Source organism: Rosa chinensis, chromosome 4 (genome assembly GCF_002994745.2).
Source record: "Rosa chinensis cultivar Old Blush chromosome 4, RchiOBHm-V2, whole genome shotgun sequence".
NCBI classification, from domain to species: Eukaryota; Viridiplantae; Streptophyta; class Magnoliopsida; order Rosales; family Rosaceae; genus Rosa; species Rosa chinensis.
The window spans coordinates 66,326,827-66,349,577 of NC_037091.1; the positions used below are offsets into that span (position 1 = coordinate 66,326,827).

The 22,751-nt window shown below is 39.6% G+C and overlaps 3 protein-coding genes across 3 annotated transcripts in view; 2 read left to right on the top strand and 1 right to left on the bottom strand.

The window, feature by feature from the left end:
* Positions 1-22,751, bottom strand: part of LOC112197144 (protein SLOW GREEN 1, chloroplastic) — a 33,509-nt gene that overhangs the window by 378 nt on the left and 10,380 nt on the right. The gene's annotated exons all lie outside the window — the stretch shown is intronic.
* Positions 265-16,875, top strand: LOC112199800. The gene is made up of 14 exons (XM_024340762.2): positions 265-318; positions 445-718; positions 1,361-1,903; positions 2,223-3,419; positions 3,521-3,848; positions 4,232-4,487; positions 4,572-4,788; positions 4,880-5,232; positions 5,350-5,862; positions 6,389-7,577; positions 7,906-8,259; positions 8,362-8,599; positions 8,773-11,223; positions 16,499-16,875. Exons 2-14 carry the CDS (start codon positions 614-616, stop codon positions 16,726-16,728), a joined length of 7,974 nt encoding a protein of 2,657 aa, XP_024196530.1. The 5' UTR covers positions 265-318; positions 445-613; the 3' UTR covers positions 16,729-16,875.
* LOC112199801 lies at positions 17,922-20,265 on the top strand. The gene is made up of 3 exons (XM_024340763.2): positions 17,922-18,347; positions 18,995-19,540; positions 19,917-20,265. Exons 1-3 carry the CDS (start codon positions 18,240-18,242, stop codon positions 19,989-19,991), a joined length of 729 nt encoding a protein of 242 aa, XP_024196531.2. The 5' UTR covers positions 17,922-18,239; the 3' UTR covers positions 19,992-20,265.

Here is a 22,751-nt window from a genome sequence, read left to right on the forward strand (position 1 = left end):
GGATTCGACTCGAGAATTTCCTCAAACTCCTGGCGTGCTCGCCGCTCTCGAGCTTCTGCTGCAGAAGCGACTCGACGGCGTCGGAGTTGGAGCCGTGGAAATTGGACAACGGAGAGGTTTGGAAGACTTGTGGAAGCTTAGTGAGTAAGCTTTTGTCTTGTGGGTAAGTCTTCGTCTTACCCAGTATGAACAGTTCGATACTTTCGCGGAGAATAATGAAAGACGGAACATGTCCGAGGGAACCTAAGTGCTTAAGTGGAGAGAGTTGAAAGTACGGACTAACCAATCGATGAGAAGAACTTCGCCTCTAAGTAGACGGTACAGGCCTTTAGTGTCATTGTCTTCTTTCTTTTAAAACGTTTTGGAATCACTTGTGCTTTGATCTAATCTCTAATATTCCAAAAACGTTTTGGTTTTGGAATCACTTGTACTATGGCATTGCAGGCAGTGATCATCCTATTATAGTATAGATTCTTAGACATCTCTCTTTTCTCTGTGCAAAGCTCTCATCTTTTGCAAAATCTGAGAAGTGGGTTTCTGTGAAACGGTTCATAATCATAGGCTCTGTGTTGAAGAAGGCAGAGAAGGAAAGCAAGAGTCTTTGGTGGAGATCATGGAGGTTTCAGGCAAGAAAAAGATCAAGCCTGACCCCTTCACTGATACTGTGTTTTCTTGGTCCCTGGAGGACATTTTCAATGAGGATCTTTACAAAGACAAGGTATTTGCTTCCACTTTTAATAGTATAAATCTCATCTTCTTGTTTTTGTTAAGAAAGATTGTTGCTTTATGTGGTTATTATGTTCTTTTGTCATCATTCTGGATTCTCTGTTTCTTCAAATGTTGTTAGAGTTTGGTATCGCAGCTTTGTTTTTGGTTAATAATGTATTAGTGGGGAAGACCAACAAAAGGAAAGTTAATAATTTAAAACCGGGAACCGGGTTTCTTCTTCAATCTTGATGCCGATGAAAGCGGGTTGCTTTTTAATGCAGCACATTTTCTTTCATTTTTTATTCACTTTTTAATGTAACTATGCTCTTAAAGAAAAGCGTTACCCAGGAACAAACTGGCCCAATATATTGGTTGTGCACATATGAGCAAATGTTTTCTATTTACTTCAGGAATTCAGGCTAAACTAGGATTGGTTGAAAGAATTGAAGCTTTTACAAAAGTACTGAATTCCATTATTAGATACCAATTACCAAGCACTTAGAAGTATAATTTTGAGATCTCCATTGATAACAATCATCGGCTTGACTTAATTTTCAACCACATTGTACCATACTTGTTAAAGTATATTACTTATGATATCATTATGTGTTGTATGAAAAGGATTACTCATTCTGAGCCTTTACTTTTCTAGGTGAAAAAGATTCCTGAATCATTTCAATCGGCTCAGCATTACTTTGGGTCTTATATATATCCTTTACTAGAAGAAACCCGAGCAGAATTGCATTCAAGTATGGAAACTCTTAATAGAGCACCGTTTGCTGAAGTAGTGGGTTTTGAAGAAGCCAAGCCATATGGAACAAAGCAATATGATGTCAAGGTTGATTGCTGGCGAAACAGGTTCATTGATAGTGGCAAGGAGCCATATAAAACTTTGCCCGGTGATCTTTTTGTTTTAGCTGATGCTAAACCTGAAACTGTTTCTGACTTACAAAGAGTAGGGAGGTCATGGGCTTTTGCTTCGGCCACTTATGTCCCAGGATGTGAGAATGAAGATGACAGTACCTCTCTTTATTTCAAAGTCAAGGCATCAAAAGAGATTGAAGTCGAAAATAGCAGGACATCACTTTTTATAGTTTTCTTGGTGAGTTTGGTCCGTGATGGAAGAATTTGGAAAGCGTTGCACATGTCCAGAAATCTGAAGATTATCAACGAAGTTCTATGCACTGATTCTATGGTAATGAAGGTTTTGTTTAGTTTTCTTAGTGAATTTAAACCCTACAGAATAATGTAGGTTTTTTACATTCCCTAATATCGGACCTAGTCATGAATCAGTAGGTTTTCATAATTATTAAATAATTCCCTAAAAATTCTGACACAATGTCTTCCTGTTAGGATTTAGGGACTGATGCATACACATGTTTTGACTTTCTATAGCCATGTATCTCTCCCATCTAATTATACCATTTGATTTTGAATTGGGAGAACTTTTGTAATTGGGTTAAAAGCTGACATTTATTGTTGGAACTGACTGAATATGCTATGCTTGGTAATAGGTTCAGAAAGATTTCTGCTCTGAAAGGAAAAATGACATCTGGAATCAGAGTATAGTTGAGAGTTTATCATCTGGATTGAATGAATCCCAAACTGGGGCAGTGTTGGCCTGCCATGAAATGCTGCATTCTGGTGAAAAGTCTGCTGTGGAACTTATCTGGGGTCCTCCTGGTACTGGAAAAACAAAAACCACAGTCACTCTGCTTTCAACCCTGCTACAGATGAATTGTAGGACTCTTATTTGTGCTCCAACAAATGTTGCAATAACTGGAGTTGCTTCTCGTCTTGTGAAGATGGTGAGTAAAGCAGAGCCAAATGATTTGTTTTGTTCTTTAGGAGAAATTCTTCTGTTTGGTAATAAGGAGCGACTCAAAATTGGTGCAGACATTGAAGAAATTTATATGGATTGCCGTGTCAAAAGGCTTGTAGATTGTTTCGGGCCAAGGACTGGTTGGAGGCCTTGCTTTTCTTCCATGATCGGTTTACTTGAGGATTGCGTTTCTGATTACCATATTTTCTTGGGAAATGAGTTCACGAAAGAGACAGAACTAAAGAATGTCAGTGAAACAAAATATAAAGAATGCAGAAGAGGTGCTCAAGTTATAAAGGAGAAACGCAAAACATTTGTTCAATTTTTGAGAGAGAGATTTTTGTCTACTGCAACGCCATTAAGATATTGCATTTCTGTGCTCTGTACTCATATAGGGAAAAATTATATTTCTGTAGACAATTTCCAAGACTTGATTTCGCTTATCCGGTTAGTTGATTCCTTTGAGTTACTGTTGTCTCAAGATAATGTTGATTCTGAAGCTTTGGAAGAACTCTTTTCTCATTCGGATGTTGAAGATGTGTCCGAGTCGTTTGTAGGTTACTCCTTTGATCTTTGTATGATAAGAAGGGATTGCCTTTCAGCTTTACGCACTCTACGGGATTCTCTTAGTCAACTTAAACTTCCAAATATTAAGAATGAGGAATCTATACGGAAGTTCTGTTTTCAAAGAGCATCTCTAATATTTTGCACTGCATCTACTTCGTATAAGCTGCATAGAGTGGCAATGGAACCACTAAGCATTGTTGTTATTGACGAGGCTGCACAGCTAAAAGAGTGTGAGTCAACAATACCCCTGCAACTTCCAGGTGTGAAGCATGCTGTTCTTGTTGGTGATGAATGTCAGTTACCAGCTACGGTAAAAAGCAAAGTACGTTGACGCTACATGGACACGTATTCTTTCCTTCTCTTCTCATAATTTTATATTGTACTTATTTCTTATTGCAAAATCTGCTTTCGTATGTTCTATAGGTTTCTGATGAAGCTGGTTTTGCAGGAAGCTTGTTTGAGAGGTTGAGCTTAATGGGTCATTCTAAACATATTTTAAATATGCAATACAGAATGCATCCATCAATAAGTTTATTCCCAAATTCAAATTTCTATGATGACTTGATCCGGGATGCTCCAAATGTAAAACGAAGAAGCTACAAGAAGCACTATCTTCCAGGAGCAATGTTTGGTCCTTATTCTTTTATAAATGTGATTGGTGGAAGAGAAGAGAAAGAGGTGGATGGACCAAGTCGGAAAAATATGGTGGAGGTTGCTATTGTTTCAAAAATACTGCGGAATCTGTACAAAGGTGTCTAGCAGGAGATTCTTCTTCATGTTCTCATCTCAGTATTTTAATCATTGGGATTTCCAAATTGATGCTTTTTATGCTTTTGGTTTAAAATTTACATTACCTTATTCACTAAAGAATACTAACTTGAACTGCAAGAAATATATTGTTTCTTCTTTCTGCACAAGTGGTACCACATAACTGGCATTGAATGACTGATTCATTTTTGTTTAAATCTGTTTGCAATTTGATTCAGCACTTCTCATGTAAGTGTCCATTGCTTTAGTTTTGACCCAAGAAGTATGTTTTAGGGTTATATTTTTAAACCACCAAACATGCCAAAATCTTGTTTGCTGTTGTGCTGTTATTTTGATGTTCTATTTTGGCTTTCTCTTTGTACACAGAATGGGTCAAATCAAAACAGAGACTCAGTATTGGTATAGTGTCTCCCTATGCTGCTCAAGTAGTCGCAATTAAGGACAGAGTGGGTAAGAAATATGATAAGCTTGATGGCTTTGAAGTGAAGGTAAAAACAGTTGATGGGTTTCAAGGTGGGGAAGAGGACATAATTATAATATCCACTGTACGATCCAACAGCCATCAATCACTTGAATTCATTTCAAAATCGCAAAGAGTTAATGTCTCTCTTACAAGGGCTAGGTATTGTTTTACTTCAACTTCTGTGCTTCTGCCTCTTGTTTATAAGTTTGGTGGAAATGTCTACTGAACCTCTGATGACTTCAGGCACTGTTTGTGGATTTTGGGGAATGAAAGAACTCTTTCCGACAGTGAATCTGTTTGGAATGCCTTGGTCCTTGATGCCAAAAGTCGTCGATGCTTCTTTAATGCCGACGAAGACAAGGATTTAGCCAAGGCCATATTAGAGGTAAAGAAAGAGTTTGACCAATTTGATGATTTGCTCAATGCCAACAGCATACTTTTTAGAAGTGCTAGATGGAAGGTAACCTCTTTTATTTCGAAAAACTTCTACTGATGGAACTTTTCAATATTTTTGCTTTAATGGGATTATTTGGTTTGTACATTATCTTCAGGTACTTTTCAGTGATAACTTTCTGAAGTCATTCAAGAATCTGACATCAGTCCGTTTGAAGAAGTCGGTGCTGAATCTTCTACTGAAGCTTTCCAGTGGCTGGAGACCTAAGAAGCGAAATGTTGAGACAATTTCTGGTAGCTCTTCCATGATCTTAAAGAAATTTAAGGTTGAAGGTCTGTACATTGTTTGCACTAATGACATTTCAAAGAACCTGCAATACGTTCAAGTATTAAAGATCTGGGACATATTGCCTGTAGAGGATATCCCAAAGTTGATATACCGCCTGGATAGTATTTTCAACAGATGTACTGATAACTTTATCAATCTTTGCAAGGAGACGTGTCTTGATGGGTATGTTGTTTAACCATCTAGTTTTTGTTAACATGCCTTTAAATTTAATAATAATGAGTCCATCTTTCTATAGTTCTAACTAGTTATTGGTTTTCTTTGTTTGTCATTTGTATGCAGTGATCTAGAGGTTCCAAAAAGCTGGTCACCGTCTTTGGAGTTTTCCCGGTTTAAGGATCTGAGCATCAGTGAAGCTCAGAGTGATTTAGTTGGTGACACTTCTGATTGTAGAAGCTATGTTGAGAATTCACAGGTTAGCGAGAGTTTGTTGCTGTTGAAATTTTATTCCTTATCATCTGGGGTAGTAAACCACTTGCTGTCAGACCGTGAGGGTAGAGAACTGGAGCTTCCATTTGAAGTTACAGACGAAGAGATGGAGATTATCCTTTATCGTGGAAGTTCCTTTATAGTGGGACGGTCAGGAACTGGGAAAACCACAGTTTTAACCATGAAATTGTTTCAAAAAGAACAGTGGCACCAATTTGCAGTTCAAGGATGCTATAGTAGTCAAAATACTAGCAAGGTTGAGCAGAGTTCTGCAGCTACTGAAGGGAAAGTTCTGCGCCAGCTTTTTGTGACATTGAGTCCTAAGCTATGTTTTGCCATCAAGCGACATGTTTCACACTTGAAAAGGTGAGTGGACTATTCATCGAAAAGACATTTTCTGCCTCTTTTAGCTTTAATGTGAATTTATGGTGATGATATAAATCATTAGACTACATTGTTCTCTCTCGGAAAGAACATGCAATCGAAATGTTTCTCGGTTTATAATTTGCTGCAAACAGGTTACGGTGTAACAGTAAACTATAAATAGTTTTGAATTGTTGTTTTTTCTTGTAAAATAATTATCCTTCTCTCAAATATAAAGATATTCATGTAAATTAAACAACCTACCGTACTTCATTTGAGTCTAAAGTCTAAACTGATTTTTTTGGAAATTCTAGTTTAAGTGCACCATAGTATATTAGTATTGCACTTTTAGTACTTAAGAATTTTGGAAATTCTAGTTCCGGACTTGCTACACTGGTAACCGAGGATACTGATCTCTCTTGCTCATGATGAAGTCTCTTTCTTAGTCCGAACGAATGATATTTAAATCTTCTGTATATATTGAAGTACTGGAGGCACAAGTTTAATTTGCTAATTTTGATGTCCACAGTTTTGCATGTGGCGGAGGTAACTCAACTGAAAGAGGTTTAATTGATATGGCTGATTTTGATGAGGAGGAAACCCAATTCAAGGATATCCAAGATTCATTTCATGATATTCCTCCGAGTTCTTACCCACTTGTCATTACATTCCATAAGTTTTTGATGATGCTCGATGGGACACTGAGTAACTCATACTTTGAAAGATTCCTTGATGTGACAGCTACTGTTGGCCATTTTAGGAGTCCGAGATCAGTCGCATTTCAGAGCTTGATAAGGACGAAAGAAGTTAATTATGAGAGGTTTAGCTCTTTGTATTGGCCCCGTTTTAATACTCAGATAACAAAGAAGCTTGACATTTCAAGAGTCTTTATAGAGATTATTTCTTCCATAAAAGGTGGCTTAGGAGCTATAGATGCATGTGATGGTAAACTCAGCCGGGAGGATTATGTTCAACTGTGCGAGGGCCGGGGTTCTAATTTGAGCAAGCAAAAGAGAGAAGCAATATACGATGTTTTTCAGGCTTATGAAAAGTTGAAGATGGAAAATAGTGAATTTGATCTGGCTGATTTTGTAATTGATCTTCACCGTCGGCTCAAGCATGAAAAATATGAGGGTGATCTGATGGAATTTGTTTATATTGATGAGGTTCAAGATCTCACAATGAGTCAAATTGCTTTGTTTAAACACATGTGCAACAATGTTGAAGAGGGATTTGTCTTTTCTGGTGATACAGCACAAACAATAGCAAGGGGTATTGACTTCAGGTTTCAGGATATACGACATCTGTTCTACAAGAAGTTCGTATTGGAGTCAAGAAGCAATAACAATGATGAAAGAAAAGAAAAAGGCCTCATTTCTGAATTACTTCAGTTGACTCAAAACTTCCGTACTCATGCTGGTATATTGAAGTTATCACAAAGCATTGTTGAACTACTGTATCGGTTTTTCCCCTTTTCTGTTGATGTTTTAAAACCTGAAACCAGTCTGATTTATGGGGAAGCTCCAGTTTTGCTTGAATCTGGGGAAAACGAAAATGCAATCGTGAAAATTTTTGGTAACAGTGGAAATATAGTTGGCTTTGGTGCAGAGCAGGTGATTTTGGTGCGAGATGATGGTGCTCGACGAGAAATATCCAAATTTGTAGGGAAGCATGCTCTTGTCCTAACCATAATGGAGTGTAAGGGCCTTGAATTTCAGGTAATTACAATCTGTATTCACTTATTCACTTTAATTGCTGAGAAAGTTACTGTGATTGATTCAAGTCAAGACGTGTGTCTGTATCCAAATGAATTCTAACTACACATCAGAAATAGTGATCAATTATGAATTATCCAGTCCATTCAATTTTGACTATGTTTGAAGTCTTTTTGGATTCATTCTAACATTTATGTATCCCTCTCTCTAGGATGTAATCTTGTACTTTTATATTCTGGTTTTACATCAGAAAAATGATTGTTATGCTACAATTTTTGTTTGTTGAAAACTTGAAATATTCAGTCCTAACATTTATCTATCATCTTTATAGGATGTCCTCTTATACAACTTTTTTGGCACATCACCTTTGAAAAATCAATGGAGGGTTATATATGATTACATGAAGGAACAAGATTTACTCAACTCCACATCACCTACGCGCTTTCCAAGTTTCAGAGAATCAAAACACAACATATTGTGCTCTGAACTGAAGCAATTATATGTGGCTGTTACTCGAACAAGACAGAGATTGTGGATTTGTGAAAATGTGGAAGACCTCTCGAAACCTTTGTTTGACTATTGGAAGAAAAAATGTCTTGTGCAACAAAGGCAGCTAGATGATTCACTTACCCAGGCAATGCAAGTGGCAAGCAGTCCAGAGGAGTGGAAATCCCGAGGCATTAAGGTTTGCTTCATCTTTCATATAAAAGATAGCTATATATATCTGTTGTTGACACTTGACACCACTATTTCGAATAATATTTTTCTGTTCTGCTTGCCTTTGCAGCTATATCATGAACATAACTATGAAATGGCCACAATGTGCTTTGAAAGAGCTGGTGACACTTACTGGGAAAGGAGGTCTAAAGCTTCCAGCCTTAAAGCTATTGCTGAACGTATGCGAACATCAAATCCCAAAGAGGCTAAATCGATCCTTAGAAAAGCTGCAGAAATATTTGGTGCTATTGGCAAGGCAGATTCTGCTGCGAGATGTTTTTCTGATTTGGGGGAGTATGAAAGAGCAGGTATGACTAATCAAACACCAGTGTTCTTTAATATCCTTAGTATTCAAATGATTCTATTGCCTTTATGGTCAGTTGGACTTGAATCTTTGTATTGGTTTCACGATTTGTGTAACTTTGGTTATGAGATGCAATTTAAAATTTTGTTTCTCACTTTGTGATTTTTAATGGTGCAGCTAGGATATATTTGGAAAAATGTGGAGACTCTGAACTTCAAAGAGCGGCAGAATGTTTTTCACTAGCGGGATGCTATAAGGATGCTGCAGATGTCTATGCCAAGGGAAATTTTTTCTCAGAGTGTCTCACTGTTTGTGCAAATGGGAAACTATTTGAAATGGGTTTGCAGTATATTAATTATTGGAAACAGCATGCTGTTGAGGACCGTGCTAAGGCTAGTAGAGGGGAAGGAATAGATAAAAAGGAGCAGGAATTTTTAGAGGGCTGCGCACTTCACTATCATAAGTTGAAAGATAACAGATTAATGATGAAATTTGTGAAAGCTTTCAATTCTATAATATTGATGCGGGACTTTTTGAAGAGTATAGGGAGCCTTGATGAGCTTTTGTCATTGGAGGAAGAATTTGGAAATTATCTGGAAGCCGCAAACATCGCCCAGCTTAAAGGTGAAATCCTACTTGAATCTGATTTCCTTGGAAAGGCAGGTAAGTTCAAAGAGGCCTCACTGCATATTCTGTTTTATGTAATTTCCAAGTCTCTTTGGTCATCTGGTGGCAAGGGCTGGCCCATGGAAAAGTTTCCACAACAGGGGGAGCTTCTGACAAAGGCCAAGTCATTTGCCAAGAATGGGAAAGATAATGTTTATCAGCTGGTTTGCGCTGAGTCGGAGATTTTATTGAATGGGCAGGATAACTTGGCTGTTTTGAAACATCAAATGGATGCTTGTGAAAGACATCAGAGCATTAGAGGTGAAGCGTTATCAGCTCGAAAAATTTTGGACGCCCATTTTTCTTCAAGAACTGATGAGTATTTATGGGAGAAAGAATTGATTGGAGATCTTGTAAAGCATTCAAAAGATAAAATATCTAGAAATCAGGCGTCCATTGATTCGCTTGTCTACTACTGGAATTTCTGGAAGGAGAAGATCCTTCACATCATTGAATCTGTAGGATGTGTGGAAACTCCAGGGTACAATAGTTATGTAGAACTCTGTTTTACTTGTTTAGGAGTTTGGAGGTTGTATCATAATCTGAATCCAATCTATGTTTTACTGGTCCCTGATGCTGATTGGGTTAGACATCTGGACACAAGGCATTTGAAAAGTTATGGGAAGTTGGTCTCCATTGATGTTCATCAGCTCATTTCAGCCGCTCAGTATTATTGGAGTTCAGAACTGCTCTCCGTTGGCATCAAAGTTTTGGAAAAGCTTGAAGCACTTTTCAAGTTCCCACTAAGGAATTCTGACTCGACATTCTTCCAGTGCAGGGCTCTTACCCTTATCTATGATGTTGCAAGAAATCTTTTGGATTCCAAATGTCTGAAACCAAGGTATCAAGATTACTTGACACTACAGAATATGGTAACATTTTCGACTGGGGAGTATGTTGATTACATCTTTCCCTTAGATTGGAGGAATTCATTGAGACAGAATATGATTTCTCTTAGAAGAACTGATGCTTCAAAGAATGTGCTGAATCAAGTTATAGTTGAACATGCCAGCTTGAAGGACGAGCTGTCTTATGGGCAGATTGGAAGGATCGCAATGATCATTCTCGGGTCAGGTAAGCTGCTGAATACTGAGCTCTCTGTTCAGCTTGTGAAAAAGCTTGAGATAAATAAACCGTGGAAGGCCTTCATTGAGAATCTCTGTGCAAGCATTGGACCTGAACATACTCGTCAGGAACCAATAGAGGTGTCTGTCATGTGGTGGTTACATGAGGCTTTGGTTGAAACTTATAGTGCCAACTGGAGGGAGGTTTCCGACTACATAACACCTGGTTGCTTCTTGTATCTTGTGGAGCGCCTTCTGTTTTCAGCAAGTTGCTTTCAAGGTTTTGTCATCACTACAAGTTCTTGCTTTATTGAATGGCTGATATGCCCGGATGAAGATACCAGCTTACGTTCCATGGTGACTGGTGGACGTCCTTCTCTGGAAGACATTCTTCCATTTGTGATTACTGTGGTTCGCGAGTGTATTTTTATCAAGAAGGATATGATTGAATGGATTGAGAAGTCCGACAGAAATTGGATGCAGTATTATCAGCCACTCATGTTGCGATTGGTAATTGTCTTGTGTTTGATTCATTTGAACTTTGGCTCGTGTTTGGATATGATCCATGATTTGCTGGGAAGAAACTTTATCACTGAACTCCTACCACGGGAGTTTTATGATGCACTTAGGAGGAGGAGGAGGAGGAAGCACAATTCTCTCATTTTAAATGTGAATGTGCTTGCTGAAGCTGTCCAGAAGATTGATAATACTTTGGTGATTGCAAGTTTCGGGGCTGATTGTTCAAGGTTGCACTGTTCGGATGCCATCTTTGTCGACATGACGGCCAACCATTGCAAGGATGACATATTGAGAAAATGGTTTCCAAATGCCACATATCAACAAGATGTTGACACTTCCACCCCATCTGGAAGCAGGCGAAGAACAAGACAAAGGGCAAGTGAAAGAAGGAGAAACTGATAGGCTGAAGTTATATTTTCATTAACATAGAATCATATCTTTATACAAGTGTGATTACCCTTTCTTCCTACAAGTCAGGAATCTATTCACTATCTAAAATACATATAAGGAAGGCTACAGCTATTACACTAAGGAAGGCTACAGCTATTACATCAATCAAATGATAAATCAATCTGCTATAATATGGGAGATATGAATCTGCAATAATATGGGAGATATGACTGACTACTTTCCTTACACTCCCCCTCAAGTTGGAGAGTGGATGTCTTGCAGTCCCAACTTGCGAATCATAGGAACAAAGATATCTTTCCCCAAAGGTTTAGTAAGAACATCGGCAAGCTGATAAGCTGATTTCACATACCTTGTGGCCACAGTACCATCTAGAATTTTGTCCCTAATGTAGTGGCAATCCATCTCGATATGCCTAGTTCGCTCATGGAATACAGGGTTGGCAGCAATGTGCAGTGCAGCCTTGTTATCACAAAATAGCAGAGCCGGTTCATGGTGGGATAAACTGAGATCTCTGAGCAGAGAACGCAACCAAGTTAGCTCACAACATGTTCCTGTCATAGCACGATATTCGGCCTCTGCGGAAGACAAAGATACTGTCTTTTGACGTTTTGACCTCCAAGAAATTAAGGAAGGTCCAAGAAAAACAAGGTATCCAGTGGTAGACCTTCTAGTGATAGGACATCCCGCCCAATCAGAGTCACAATAAGCCCTCAATTTCAGATCATTGGTGGAAGAGAAAAACACACCTTGTCCAGGAGCACCTTTTAGATAGCGTACTACTCTCAGAGCTGCCTCCCAATGCATTTTTCTAGGTTGGTTCATGAATCTGCTAAGAACATGGACTGCATAAGTGATGTCAGGACGTGAAACAGTGAGATATATAAGTCTCCCAATTAATCTTCTGTACTTTCCAGGGTCTTTGAGCAAATCACTGTGATCAGATAACTTTAAACCTTTTTCCATGGGAGTATCCACAGGTGCAGCTCCTAGTAAACCTGTATCTTCAATAATCTCTAAAGCATACTTACGTTGACATATAAAGATCCCCCGTCTGGAAGTCGAAACTTCAATACCAAGAAAGTATTTTAAGTCTCCAAGATCTTTGAGACGAAATTGACTATGTAAGAAAGCTTTAAGTGTAGCAATAGTCTCCAAATCATTTCCAGTAATCAATATGTCATCAACGTAAATCAAAAGTGCAGTGAATGAATTCCCATGTTTTCTAGTGAATAATGAATAATCAGCTTTAGATTGAACGTACCCAGCTGACCGTACAGCATCAGAAAACTTCTCAAACCATTGTCGTGAAGCCTGCTTCAAACCATATAAGGACTTATGTAATCGGCACACCAGATTCGCCTCCTCCTGTCGCCGAAGACCAGGCGGAGGAGACATGTAAATTTCCTCAGACAAATCTCCATGGAGGAACGCATTATTCACATCCAATTGATGCAGCGTCCAACCACGAGCTGCAGCCAAAGCCAATAAACATCGAACAGTAATAATTTTGGCAGTAGGAGAAAATGTTTCTTGATAATCGACCCCCTCCAACTGAGTAAAACCCTTAGCAACCAGGCGGGCTTTATACCGTTCCACAGAACCATCAGCCTTGTGTTTCACCTTATAAACCCATCGACAACCAATAGGGACCTTACCGGCCGGAAGAGGAGTCAGGGTCCAAGTTTTGTTAGCTTGAAGAGCCTGTAATTCAGAAAGCATGGCAGCCTGCCAAGCAGGATGGGCGGCAGCCTCAGAGTAGGTACGGGGCTCGGTAACTTGACTGATTTGGGCCGTGTAGGCGAGGTGCTGCGGGAGATACCGATGATAGGAAACAGAACGAGCTAAGGGGTAGCGAGTACCTTTGATAGGACCAGGCAGCAAGGAGGACGAATGGTCGGGGGGAACGGTGGAGCAGACATGGTAGGTGAGGCGGTCCGGCGGACGGACTGGACGGCTGGAGCGACGGAGAGGGACTGGCACGGCCGGCTCGGGACTGGGTACGGGAGCGGGTACAGCGACTGGACTTGGGGAGGGCGGAGAGGAGATCGGAGGAGCAGAGGATGGGTCGGGAAGGACGGCGTCGCCGTCCGGAGGAAGCAGCAGACGACGACGGGAGTAGGTACGGAGTGGTGGGGGCGGTGGCAAAGGGGATTTGGGCGATGGCGAAGGGGATGGGTGCGGTGGCGAAGGTGATGTGGGCGGTGGTGAAGAGGAAGCGAGTGGTGGCGGCACGGGGTCAGAAGAGGAAGACACGGGAGTGGAGGAAGAAGGAAACGACGTGGGAGGAGCAGTGGGTAGAGATAAGTCATCGTCAGAAAGCAAGGGAATTGGGCTGGATTGGTGGCCCAATGGAGAGGTAAGAGAACCAGGCTGAAGAGAACTAGGCTGAAGAGAATAAGGGAAAATGTGATCATGGAATTTGACGTCTCGGCTAGTAAAGATTTTCTTGCGGGATAAATCAAACAACTTGTAGGCCTTTTGACCGATTGGATAGCCGATGAAAACGGACTGAATAGCACGTTGATCGAATTTATGAGCGGGATTTACGTTAGTAGCATAAGCCAAGCAACCAAAAACACGTAGATGGGAGTAGGAAGGAGGTTTCGAATAAAGAAGTTCGAAAGGAGTTTTGAAAGAAAGAATGGGAGAAGGTAAGCGATTGATGATGTGAACAGCGGTAAGGGCACACTCCCCCCAAAATTGAGAGGGGAGGTGTGCTTGGAATTTGAGTGCACGAGCCACTTGGAGGATGTGTCGGTGTTTACGTTCCACAACCCCATTTTGTTGGGGCGTGTAAACGCAAGAATGTTGGAAAACGACACCATTATCATTAAAAAAGGAGCGGAGGGATAGGAATTCACTACCATTATCACTACGGAAAGTTTTAATGCGGGAATCAAATTGAGTGATAGCATAGCTAAAAAATTGTTTGATGAGTGATTGAGCTTCATCTTTATGACGCATTAAAAATATCCAAGTAAAACGTGTGTAGTCATCAACAATGGAAAGAAAATAATGAGCACCAGAAATGGAAGGAAATCGATATCGACCCCAAATATCACAATGAATAATTTCAAATGGTTTGACAGAAGATATGGTACTCGTACCAAAAGGTATACGACTCTGCTTGGCCAAAGGACATATATGGCAAGCATTATTAGATGGAATGGAAACATGTAAAAAATTCTTAGCAATGAAACCTAAACAAGAGGGTGACACATGCCCTAAGCGGTTGTGCCATAAATCGGTTGAGGTGATGGTAAGATGACAAGCTGAGTGTGTGGTGGAAAAGTGAGGAGTAGTGTTGGATTTCTCCGTCGCTAATGCCTTCAAATAATATAATCCGTTGCGTTGTTCACCCAAACCAATCATCCTCCTCGTAGCCAGATCCTGCAAAATACACCAATATGGGTAGAAAGTCACTGAACAATTCAATCCTCTTGTCAATCGACTAACCGATAATAAATCGACTTTAAATTTAGGTACAGACAACACATCATGAAGATAGAACATGGTACTCAGAGGTATTGATCCTTTTGCATAAATGTCAACTTTATCTCCACTAGGCAATAAAACAGGTGGTAATGAGCAATTATTATTTTTATGCAATAATTGCGAAGAGGAAGTAATATGGTCGGTCGCACCGCTGTCAATGATCCAATTACGAGAAACGACTTTGGACAAACCTGGTTTGGTCACGACATTAGCTTTGGAACTTGAACTAGCATTTGAATTGGGTTTCAAAGTTGGATTACTGAGGGCAGCCATAAACTGTTTAAATTGGGCTTCAGTGAGAGTTACCATCGGCCCAGTATCACCTTCGACTGCTTCACTAACATGATTTGCTGAAGGCATTGCGACTCTTGATTGTTTTGAAAAACCGGTGCCCTGTTTTGCTTTAGGGTGACCTGGAGGATACCCAATCAATTGATAGCAAGTCTGTACCCAGTGGCCCTGATCTCCACAGTAAGTACAATGCGGTCTTCCCCTGCCGGATCCTTGGCGCCGTTCTGTGTCAACTCGGCGTCCTTCCTGAGATGTAGGATTACGATCTGGACGTTGGTTTTGGAGATCAGTCCTCTCAAAACGTCCCCCTCTTCCTGAATGGTAATTGGGTCTTCCTGGATTGCGCACGGCCATTGCGGCACTTGAAGATTCTGCATTGGGATGAGAAGCACAAAGGGAACGTTGCTTCTCATCCTGAGCAACCGCTGCATAGGCTTTACGAACTGTTGGTAAAGGAATCATCAGAAGAATTTGTCCGCGAACAGAACTGTAAGTATCATTCAGTCCCATCAAAAATTGCATGAGTCTTTGTTGTTCTGCCTGTGGTCCACGAGAAATCTCGGAATAGGTAGCTAGTTCATCCCATAGACTCTTCAATTTTGTATAGTAGGCTGAGACTGAAAGCTGTTCTTGTCGAAGACATGCGATCTCTCGCTGAATTTCAAAGATTCGTGGGGCATTACCTTGAGAGAAGCGCTCACGAAGGTCTTCCCATACTTCGTGAGCAGTAGGATAGTAGATGACACTGTCACTGATTTCTGGATCAACTGTGTTAATGATCCATGAGTGGACCATATCATTGCAACGCGACCAAGTAGCATAACCTTCTGGATCAGTTTCTTCTGAGGGAGCCTTTATTGTACCATTCACAAAACCCAGCTTGTTCTTGGAATTCAGAGATAGAGTCATAGCCCTCTTCCATCCTGCATAATTGTCTCCATTAAGGGGTTTGGAGACTAGGACCAGCCCTGGATGATCTGAATGATGGGTGTAATAAGGATTAGAAAGATCAGATTTTGATATTTCGGATGGAGGAGGGTTGGAGGAATCGGCATGTGATTTGCCATGGTCTTTTGATGGTGGAACGTCATCTTTGCCCATGTTGGAACAGCAAGAGACTAAAGAGAAGCTGCACGAGAAGATAGAGTGCAGCAAGGAAGAAGAAGAGTCAGGATCTAGTCCTGCTCTGATACCATGAAAGAAGGAGAAACTGATAGGCTGAAGTTATATTTTCATTAACATAGAATCATATCTTTATACAAGTGTGATTACCCTTTCTTCCTACAAGTCAGGAATCTATTCACTATCTAAAATACCTATAAGGAAGGCTACAGCTATTACACTAAGGAAGGCTACAGCTATTACATCAATCAAATGATAAATCAATCTGCTATAATATGGGAGATATGAATCTGCAATAATATGGGAGATATGACTGACTACTTTCCTTACAGCAAGAACAAGAAAAACAAGAAGAAACGAGTGGGATGTCATGGTGCAAGGTACAGAGTACATTGAATATTCTGGTGGTCTCGGTGGTGATCAGTGGCCTACCCAAATTGCTGATGCTTCCTGGTTCTGCAGTCCAGCTGTGACACAAGACGGTTGGGATGCTGCTCCTGCACCACCGGTCGCCGCTCCTATCCTCGAGGGTGGTTCTCCCGTAGTGGCCAGTGGTTGGGATTGAGGATTTGTTTAGTAGTGTCATCATGGAAGAAGATTACTGTCTGATGCTGAAGTTATTTAATATGTTTCATTCTATGAGTCTCAATTTTACACAATAGTTTATACAGTAATTCCTTTCTTATGTATCGGGATATTTGTTTTTGTTTTTGTTTTAGATTTTTGTTTAATTGAATTAAAAAAAATAAAAAAAACAGGAACCATAGACTGATAGACACTGAAGTTGCAATTGTAAAAAAAAAAAAAAAACACGAGTGCTAATCAGAAGAAAAGATTGAACTGCTATGGGAATTTATGTACTTTGGGAATTTCGTCTGGGAAACTTGTTTATATCTGATGTAACTCAAACATATTATCTATGGTTGCTACATTTCATACCATGATGTTATTACTAATCAGAAGAAAAGATTGAACTGCTATGTATTCCATGAACAAAAATGTTTGGCCTCTTATTATGAACTTTCAGCGAAGTCTCAATCGAAAACAAGCAAATAACAAAACTTTAACATAGAATGCACTACGCTCTTTTTGGCTCAATTCTCATCGCTCCCGAACCTCAAACTTGTTCGGCGAAAGCTGCCGGTACTTCTCAAACTGCTCCTTTGGCCTCTTCATTCCCCTCAAGCAAGCTGTAAATCATTCCCCTACGAAAATAAGGCCGGAAGTCTTTGGGATCCTCCTTGACCAACTCATTGTAGCTACTCAACGCATCCTCCACATTCTTCTGCAGGAACTGTATCTGCGCCATTATCAGCTTCACATCCCTGTCCTTGTTCTCCTCCTCCGCCACCTGATCACGGAGTGGCCCTCGCCGGAGCGGTCCATCAGCAGAGCATTCTCGAACAAGGCCTCAAACGACAGTGGATTCGACTCGAGAATTTCCTCAAAATCCTGGCGTGCTCGCCGCTCTCGAGCTTCTGCTGCAGAAGCGACTCGACGGCGTCGGAGTTGGAGCCGTGGAAATCGGACAACGGAGAGGTTTGGAAGACTTGTGGAAGCTTAGTGAGTAAGCTTTTGTCTTGGGTAAGTCTTCGTACGTCTTACCCAATATGAACAGTTTGATACTTTCGCGGAGAATAATGAAAGACGGAACATGTCCGAGGGAACCTCGTGTTTTTTTTTTTCTTTATTCCAAGGAAGAAGACCTTTTGAAGTCAAATGCTTAAGTGGAGAGAGTTGAGAGTATTGATGAGAAAAACTTCGCCTCTAAGTATAAGTACAGGCCTTCCCCAGGCCTTTATTGTCACTGTCTTCTTTCTTTTAAAAGGTTATGGAATCACTTGTGCTTCGATCAAAGCTCTAATATTCCAAAAGAGTTTTGGTTTTGGACTCACTTGAGCTATAGCATTGCAGGCAGTGATCATCCTATTATAGATTCCTTGACATCTCTCTTTTCTCTGTGCAAAGCTCTCATCTTTTGCAAAATCTAAGAAGTGGGGTTTCAGTGAAACGGTTCATAATCATAGGCTCTGTGTTGAAGAAGGCAGAGAAGAAAAGCAAGAGTCTTTGGTGGAGATGATGGAGGTTTCAGGCAAGAAAAAGATCAAGCCTGACCCTTTCACTGATATTGTGTTTTCTTGGTCCCTGGAGGACATTTTCAATGAGGATCTTTACAAAGACAAGGTATTTGCTTCCACTTTTAATAGTATAAATCTTATCTTCTTGTTTTTGTTAAGAAAGGTTCTCATCATTCTGGATTCTCTGTTTCTTCAAATGTTGTTGAGTTTGGTATTGCAGCTTTCCTTTTGGTAATGTATTAGTGGGGGGAGACCCACAAAAGGAAAAGTTATTAATTTCATACCGGGTTGATTCAAGAATCTTGATGCCGATGAAAGCAGGTTGCTTTGTAAATGTAGCACATTTTTTTTTTTTCAATTTTTCTTCACTTTTTAATGTAATTCTGCTCTTAAAAGAAAAGCGTTACCCAGGAACAGGATGGCCCAAATTGAAAATGGGCATATATTGGTTTGCACATATACAGAAAATGTTTTCTATTTACTTCAGGAATTCAGGCTAAACCAGGATTAGTTGAAAGAATTGAAGCTTTTACAAAAGAATTTTTGATTACTAGTCCTGAATTCCATTATTAGATGCCAATTACCAAGTTCTTAGAAGTATTAATTTGAGACCTCCATTGACAACAATCATCAGCTTGACTAAATTTTCAATCACATTGTAATATTCTTTTTAAAGTATACTAACTCCAACTTTTATGATATCATTGTGTTGTATGAAAAGGAGTACTCATTCAGAGCCTTTTACTTTTCTAGGTGAAAAAGATTCCTGAATCATTTCAATCGGCTCAACATTACTTTCGGTCTTATATATATCCTTTACTGGAAGAAACCCGAGCAGAATTGCATTCAAATATGAAAACTCTTAATAGAGCACCGTTTGCTCAAGTAGTGGGTTTTGAAGAAGCCCAGCCATATGGAACAAAGCTATATGATGTCAAGGTTGATTACTGGCATAACAGGTTCATTGATAGTGGCAAGGAGCCATATAAAACTTTGCCCGGTGATCTTTTTGTTTTAGCTGATGCTAAACCTGAAACTGTTTCCGATTTACAAAGAGTAGGGAGGTCATGGGCTTTTGCATCGGCCACTAATTATGTCCCAGAAAGTGAGAATGAAGATGACAGTACCTCTCTTTATTTCAAAGTCATGGCATCAAAAGAGTTTGAAGTCAAAAATAGCACGACATCACTTTTTATAGTTTTCTTGGGGAGTTTAATCCGTGATGGAAGAATTTGGAAAGCGTTGCACATGTCCAGAAATCTGAATATTATCAACGAAGTTCTATGCACTGATTCTATGGTAATGAAAGTTTTGTTTTGTTTTCTTCGTGAATTTAAACCCTACTGAATAATGTAGGTTTTATTTAGTTGATAGAGCTACATTTACATTCCCTAATATGGTACCTAGTCATGAATCAGTAAGTTTCATAATTATTAAAATAATTCCCAAAAAATTCTGACACAATGTCCTCCTGTTAGGATTTAGGGACTGATGCAATCACATGTTTTGACTTTCTTTAGCCATGTATCTCTCCCATCAAATTATACAGTTTGATTTTTTTTTTTTTTTTGATGACTTATACCATTTGATTTTGAATTGGGAGAACCTTTAGTATTTTGATTAAAAGCTGACATTTATTGTTGGAACTGACTGAATATGCTATGCTTGGTAATAGGTTCAGAAAGGTTTCTGCTCTGAAAGGAATAATGACATCTGGAATCAGAGTATAGTTGAGAGTTTATTGATGTAGAACAGATAGCGGTCCAATTTCAAGAACAATTGGATCGTGCTAAGGGTGGAAACCGAAAAGGGACTAGTAGACGTGAAATGGGCCTCCGGAGTCCGATCGGGACGCACTTTAGCTTTCCGGAAAGGGAATCGCTCCAGAAAGCAAACTCGTCGCTATGCCACGACGTGTGACCTTTTTCGGGCTTTCGGGATCGTTTAGGGCCTCAAAATGGCATTTTTCTATTTTACCCGTTTTTGGTTTTCTTAGTTATTTTTGGATTGTTTTCGTTTTTATCCATGGGCCTTAGGGTTTCGTTGTTAGTCGCCCTAGGGTACTTTTCTCTTATTTATGCAGCCGCTTGCGGCTGCAGAAGGCATCTTATCATCTTTTATCAATATATTGAGATTATTCTCTTTTATCTCTGGTGGACTCCAGAATCGTTTGCTTAGGTTTATTGCTGGTAAACCTAGTTTATCATTCCGACTGCGTCATTTATCATCTGGATTGAATGAATCCCAAACTGGGGCAGTGTTGGCCTGCCTTGAAATGCTGCATTCTGGTGAAAAGTCTGCCGTGCAACTTATCTGGGGTCCTCCTGGTACTGGAAAAACAAAAACCACAGTTACTCTGCTTTCAACCCTGCTACAGATGAATTGTAGGACTCTTATTTGTGCTCCAACAAATGTTGCAATAACTGGAGTTGCTTCTCGTCTTGTGAAGATGGTGAGTAAAGCAGAGCCAAATGATTTGTTTTGTTCTTTAGGAGAAATTCTTCTGTTTGGGAATAAGGAGCGACTCAAAATTGGTGCAGACATTGAAGAAATTTATATGGATTGCCGTGTCAAAAGGCTTGAAGATTTTTTGGGGCCAAAGACTGGTTGGAGGGATTGCTTTGCTTCCATGATAGGTTTACTTGAGGATTGTGTTTCTGATTACCATATTTTCTTGGAAAATGAGTTCATGAAAGAGGCAGAACTAAAGAATGTCAGTGAAACAAAAGATAAAGAATGCAGAAGAGGTGCTCAAGTTAAAAAGGAGAAATGCAAAACATTTGTTGAATTTTTGAGAGATGGATTTGGGTCTACTGCAACGCCGTTAAGATATTGCATTTCTGTGTTCTGTACTCATATAGGGAAAAATTATATTTCGGTAGACAATTTCCAAGCCTTGTTGCTTTATGTGGTTATTATGTTCTTTTGTCATCATTCTGGATTCTCTGTTTCTTCAAATGTTGTTAGAGTTTGGTATCGCAGCTTTGTTTTTGGTTAATAATGTATTAGTGGGGAAGACCAACAAAAGGAAAGTTAATAATTTAAAACCGGGAACCGGGTTTCTTCTTCAATCTTGATGCCGATGAAAGCGGGTTGCTTTTTAATGCAGCACATTTTCTTTCATTTTTTATTCACTTTTTAATGTAACTATGCTCTTAAAGAAAAGCGTTACCCAGGAACAAACTGGCCCAATATATTGGTTGTGCACATATGAGCAAATGTTTTCTATTTACTTCAGGAATTCAGGCTAAACTAGGATTGGTTGAAAGAATTGAAGCTTTTACAAAAGTACTGAATTCCATTATTAGATACCAATTACCAAGCACTTAGAAGTATAATTTTGAGATCTCCATTGATAACAATCATCGGCTTGACTTAATTTTCAACCACATTGTACCATACTTGTTAAAGTATATTACTTATGATATCATTATGTGTTGTATGAAAAGGATTACTCATTCTGAGCCTTTACTTTTCTAGGTGAAAAAGATTCCTGAATCATTTCAATCGGCTCAGCATTACTTTGGGTCTTATATATATCCTTTACTAGAAGAAACCCGAGCAGAATTGCATTCAAGTATGGAAACTCTTAATAGAGCACCGTTTGCTGAAGTAGTGGGTTTTGAAGAAGCCAAGCCATATGGAACAAAGCAATATGATGTCAAGGTTGATTGCTGGCGAAACAGGTTCATTGATAGTGGCAAGGAGCCATATAAAACTTTGCCCGGTGATCTTTTTGTTTTAGCTGATGCTAAACCTGAAACTGTTTCTGACTTACAAAGAGTAGGGAGGTCATGGGCTTTTGCTTCGGCCACTTATGTCCCAGGATGTGAGAATGAAGATGACAGTACCTCTCTTTATTTCAAAGTCAAGGCATCAAAAGAGATTGAAGTCGAAAATAGCAGGACATCACTTTTTATAGTTTTCTTGGTGAGTTTGGTCCGTGATGGAAGAATTTGGAAAGCGTTGCACATGTCCAGAAATCTGAAGATTATCAACGAAGTTCTATGCACTGATTCTATGGTAATGAAGGTTTTGTTTAGTTTTCTTAGTGAATTTAAACCCTACAGAATAATGTAGGTTTTTTACATTCCCTAATATCGGACCTAGTCATGAATCAGTAGGTTTTCATAATTATTAAATAATTCCCTAAAAATTCTGACACAATGTCTTCCTGTTAGGATTTAGGGACTGATGCATACACATGTTTTGACTTTCTATAGCCATGTATCTCTCCCATCTAATTATACCATTTGATTTTGAATTGGGAGAACTTTTGTAATTGGGTTAAAAGCTGACATTTATTGTTGGAACTGACTGAATATGCTATGCTTGGTAATAGGTTCAGAAAGATTTCTGCTCTGAAAGGAAAAATGACATCTGGAATCAGAGTATAGTTGAGAGTTTATCATCTGGATTGAATGAATCCCAAACTGGGGCAGTGTTGGCCTGCCATGAAATGCTGCATTCTGGTGAAAAGTCTGCTGTGGAACTTATCTGGGGTCCTCCT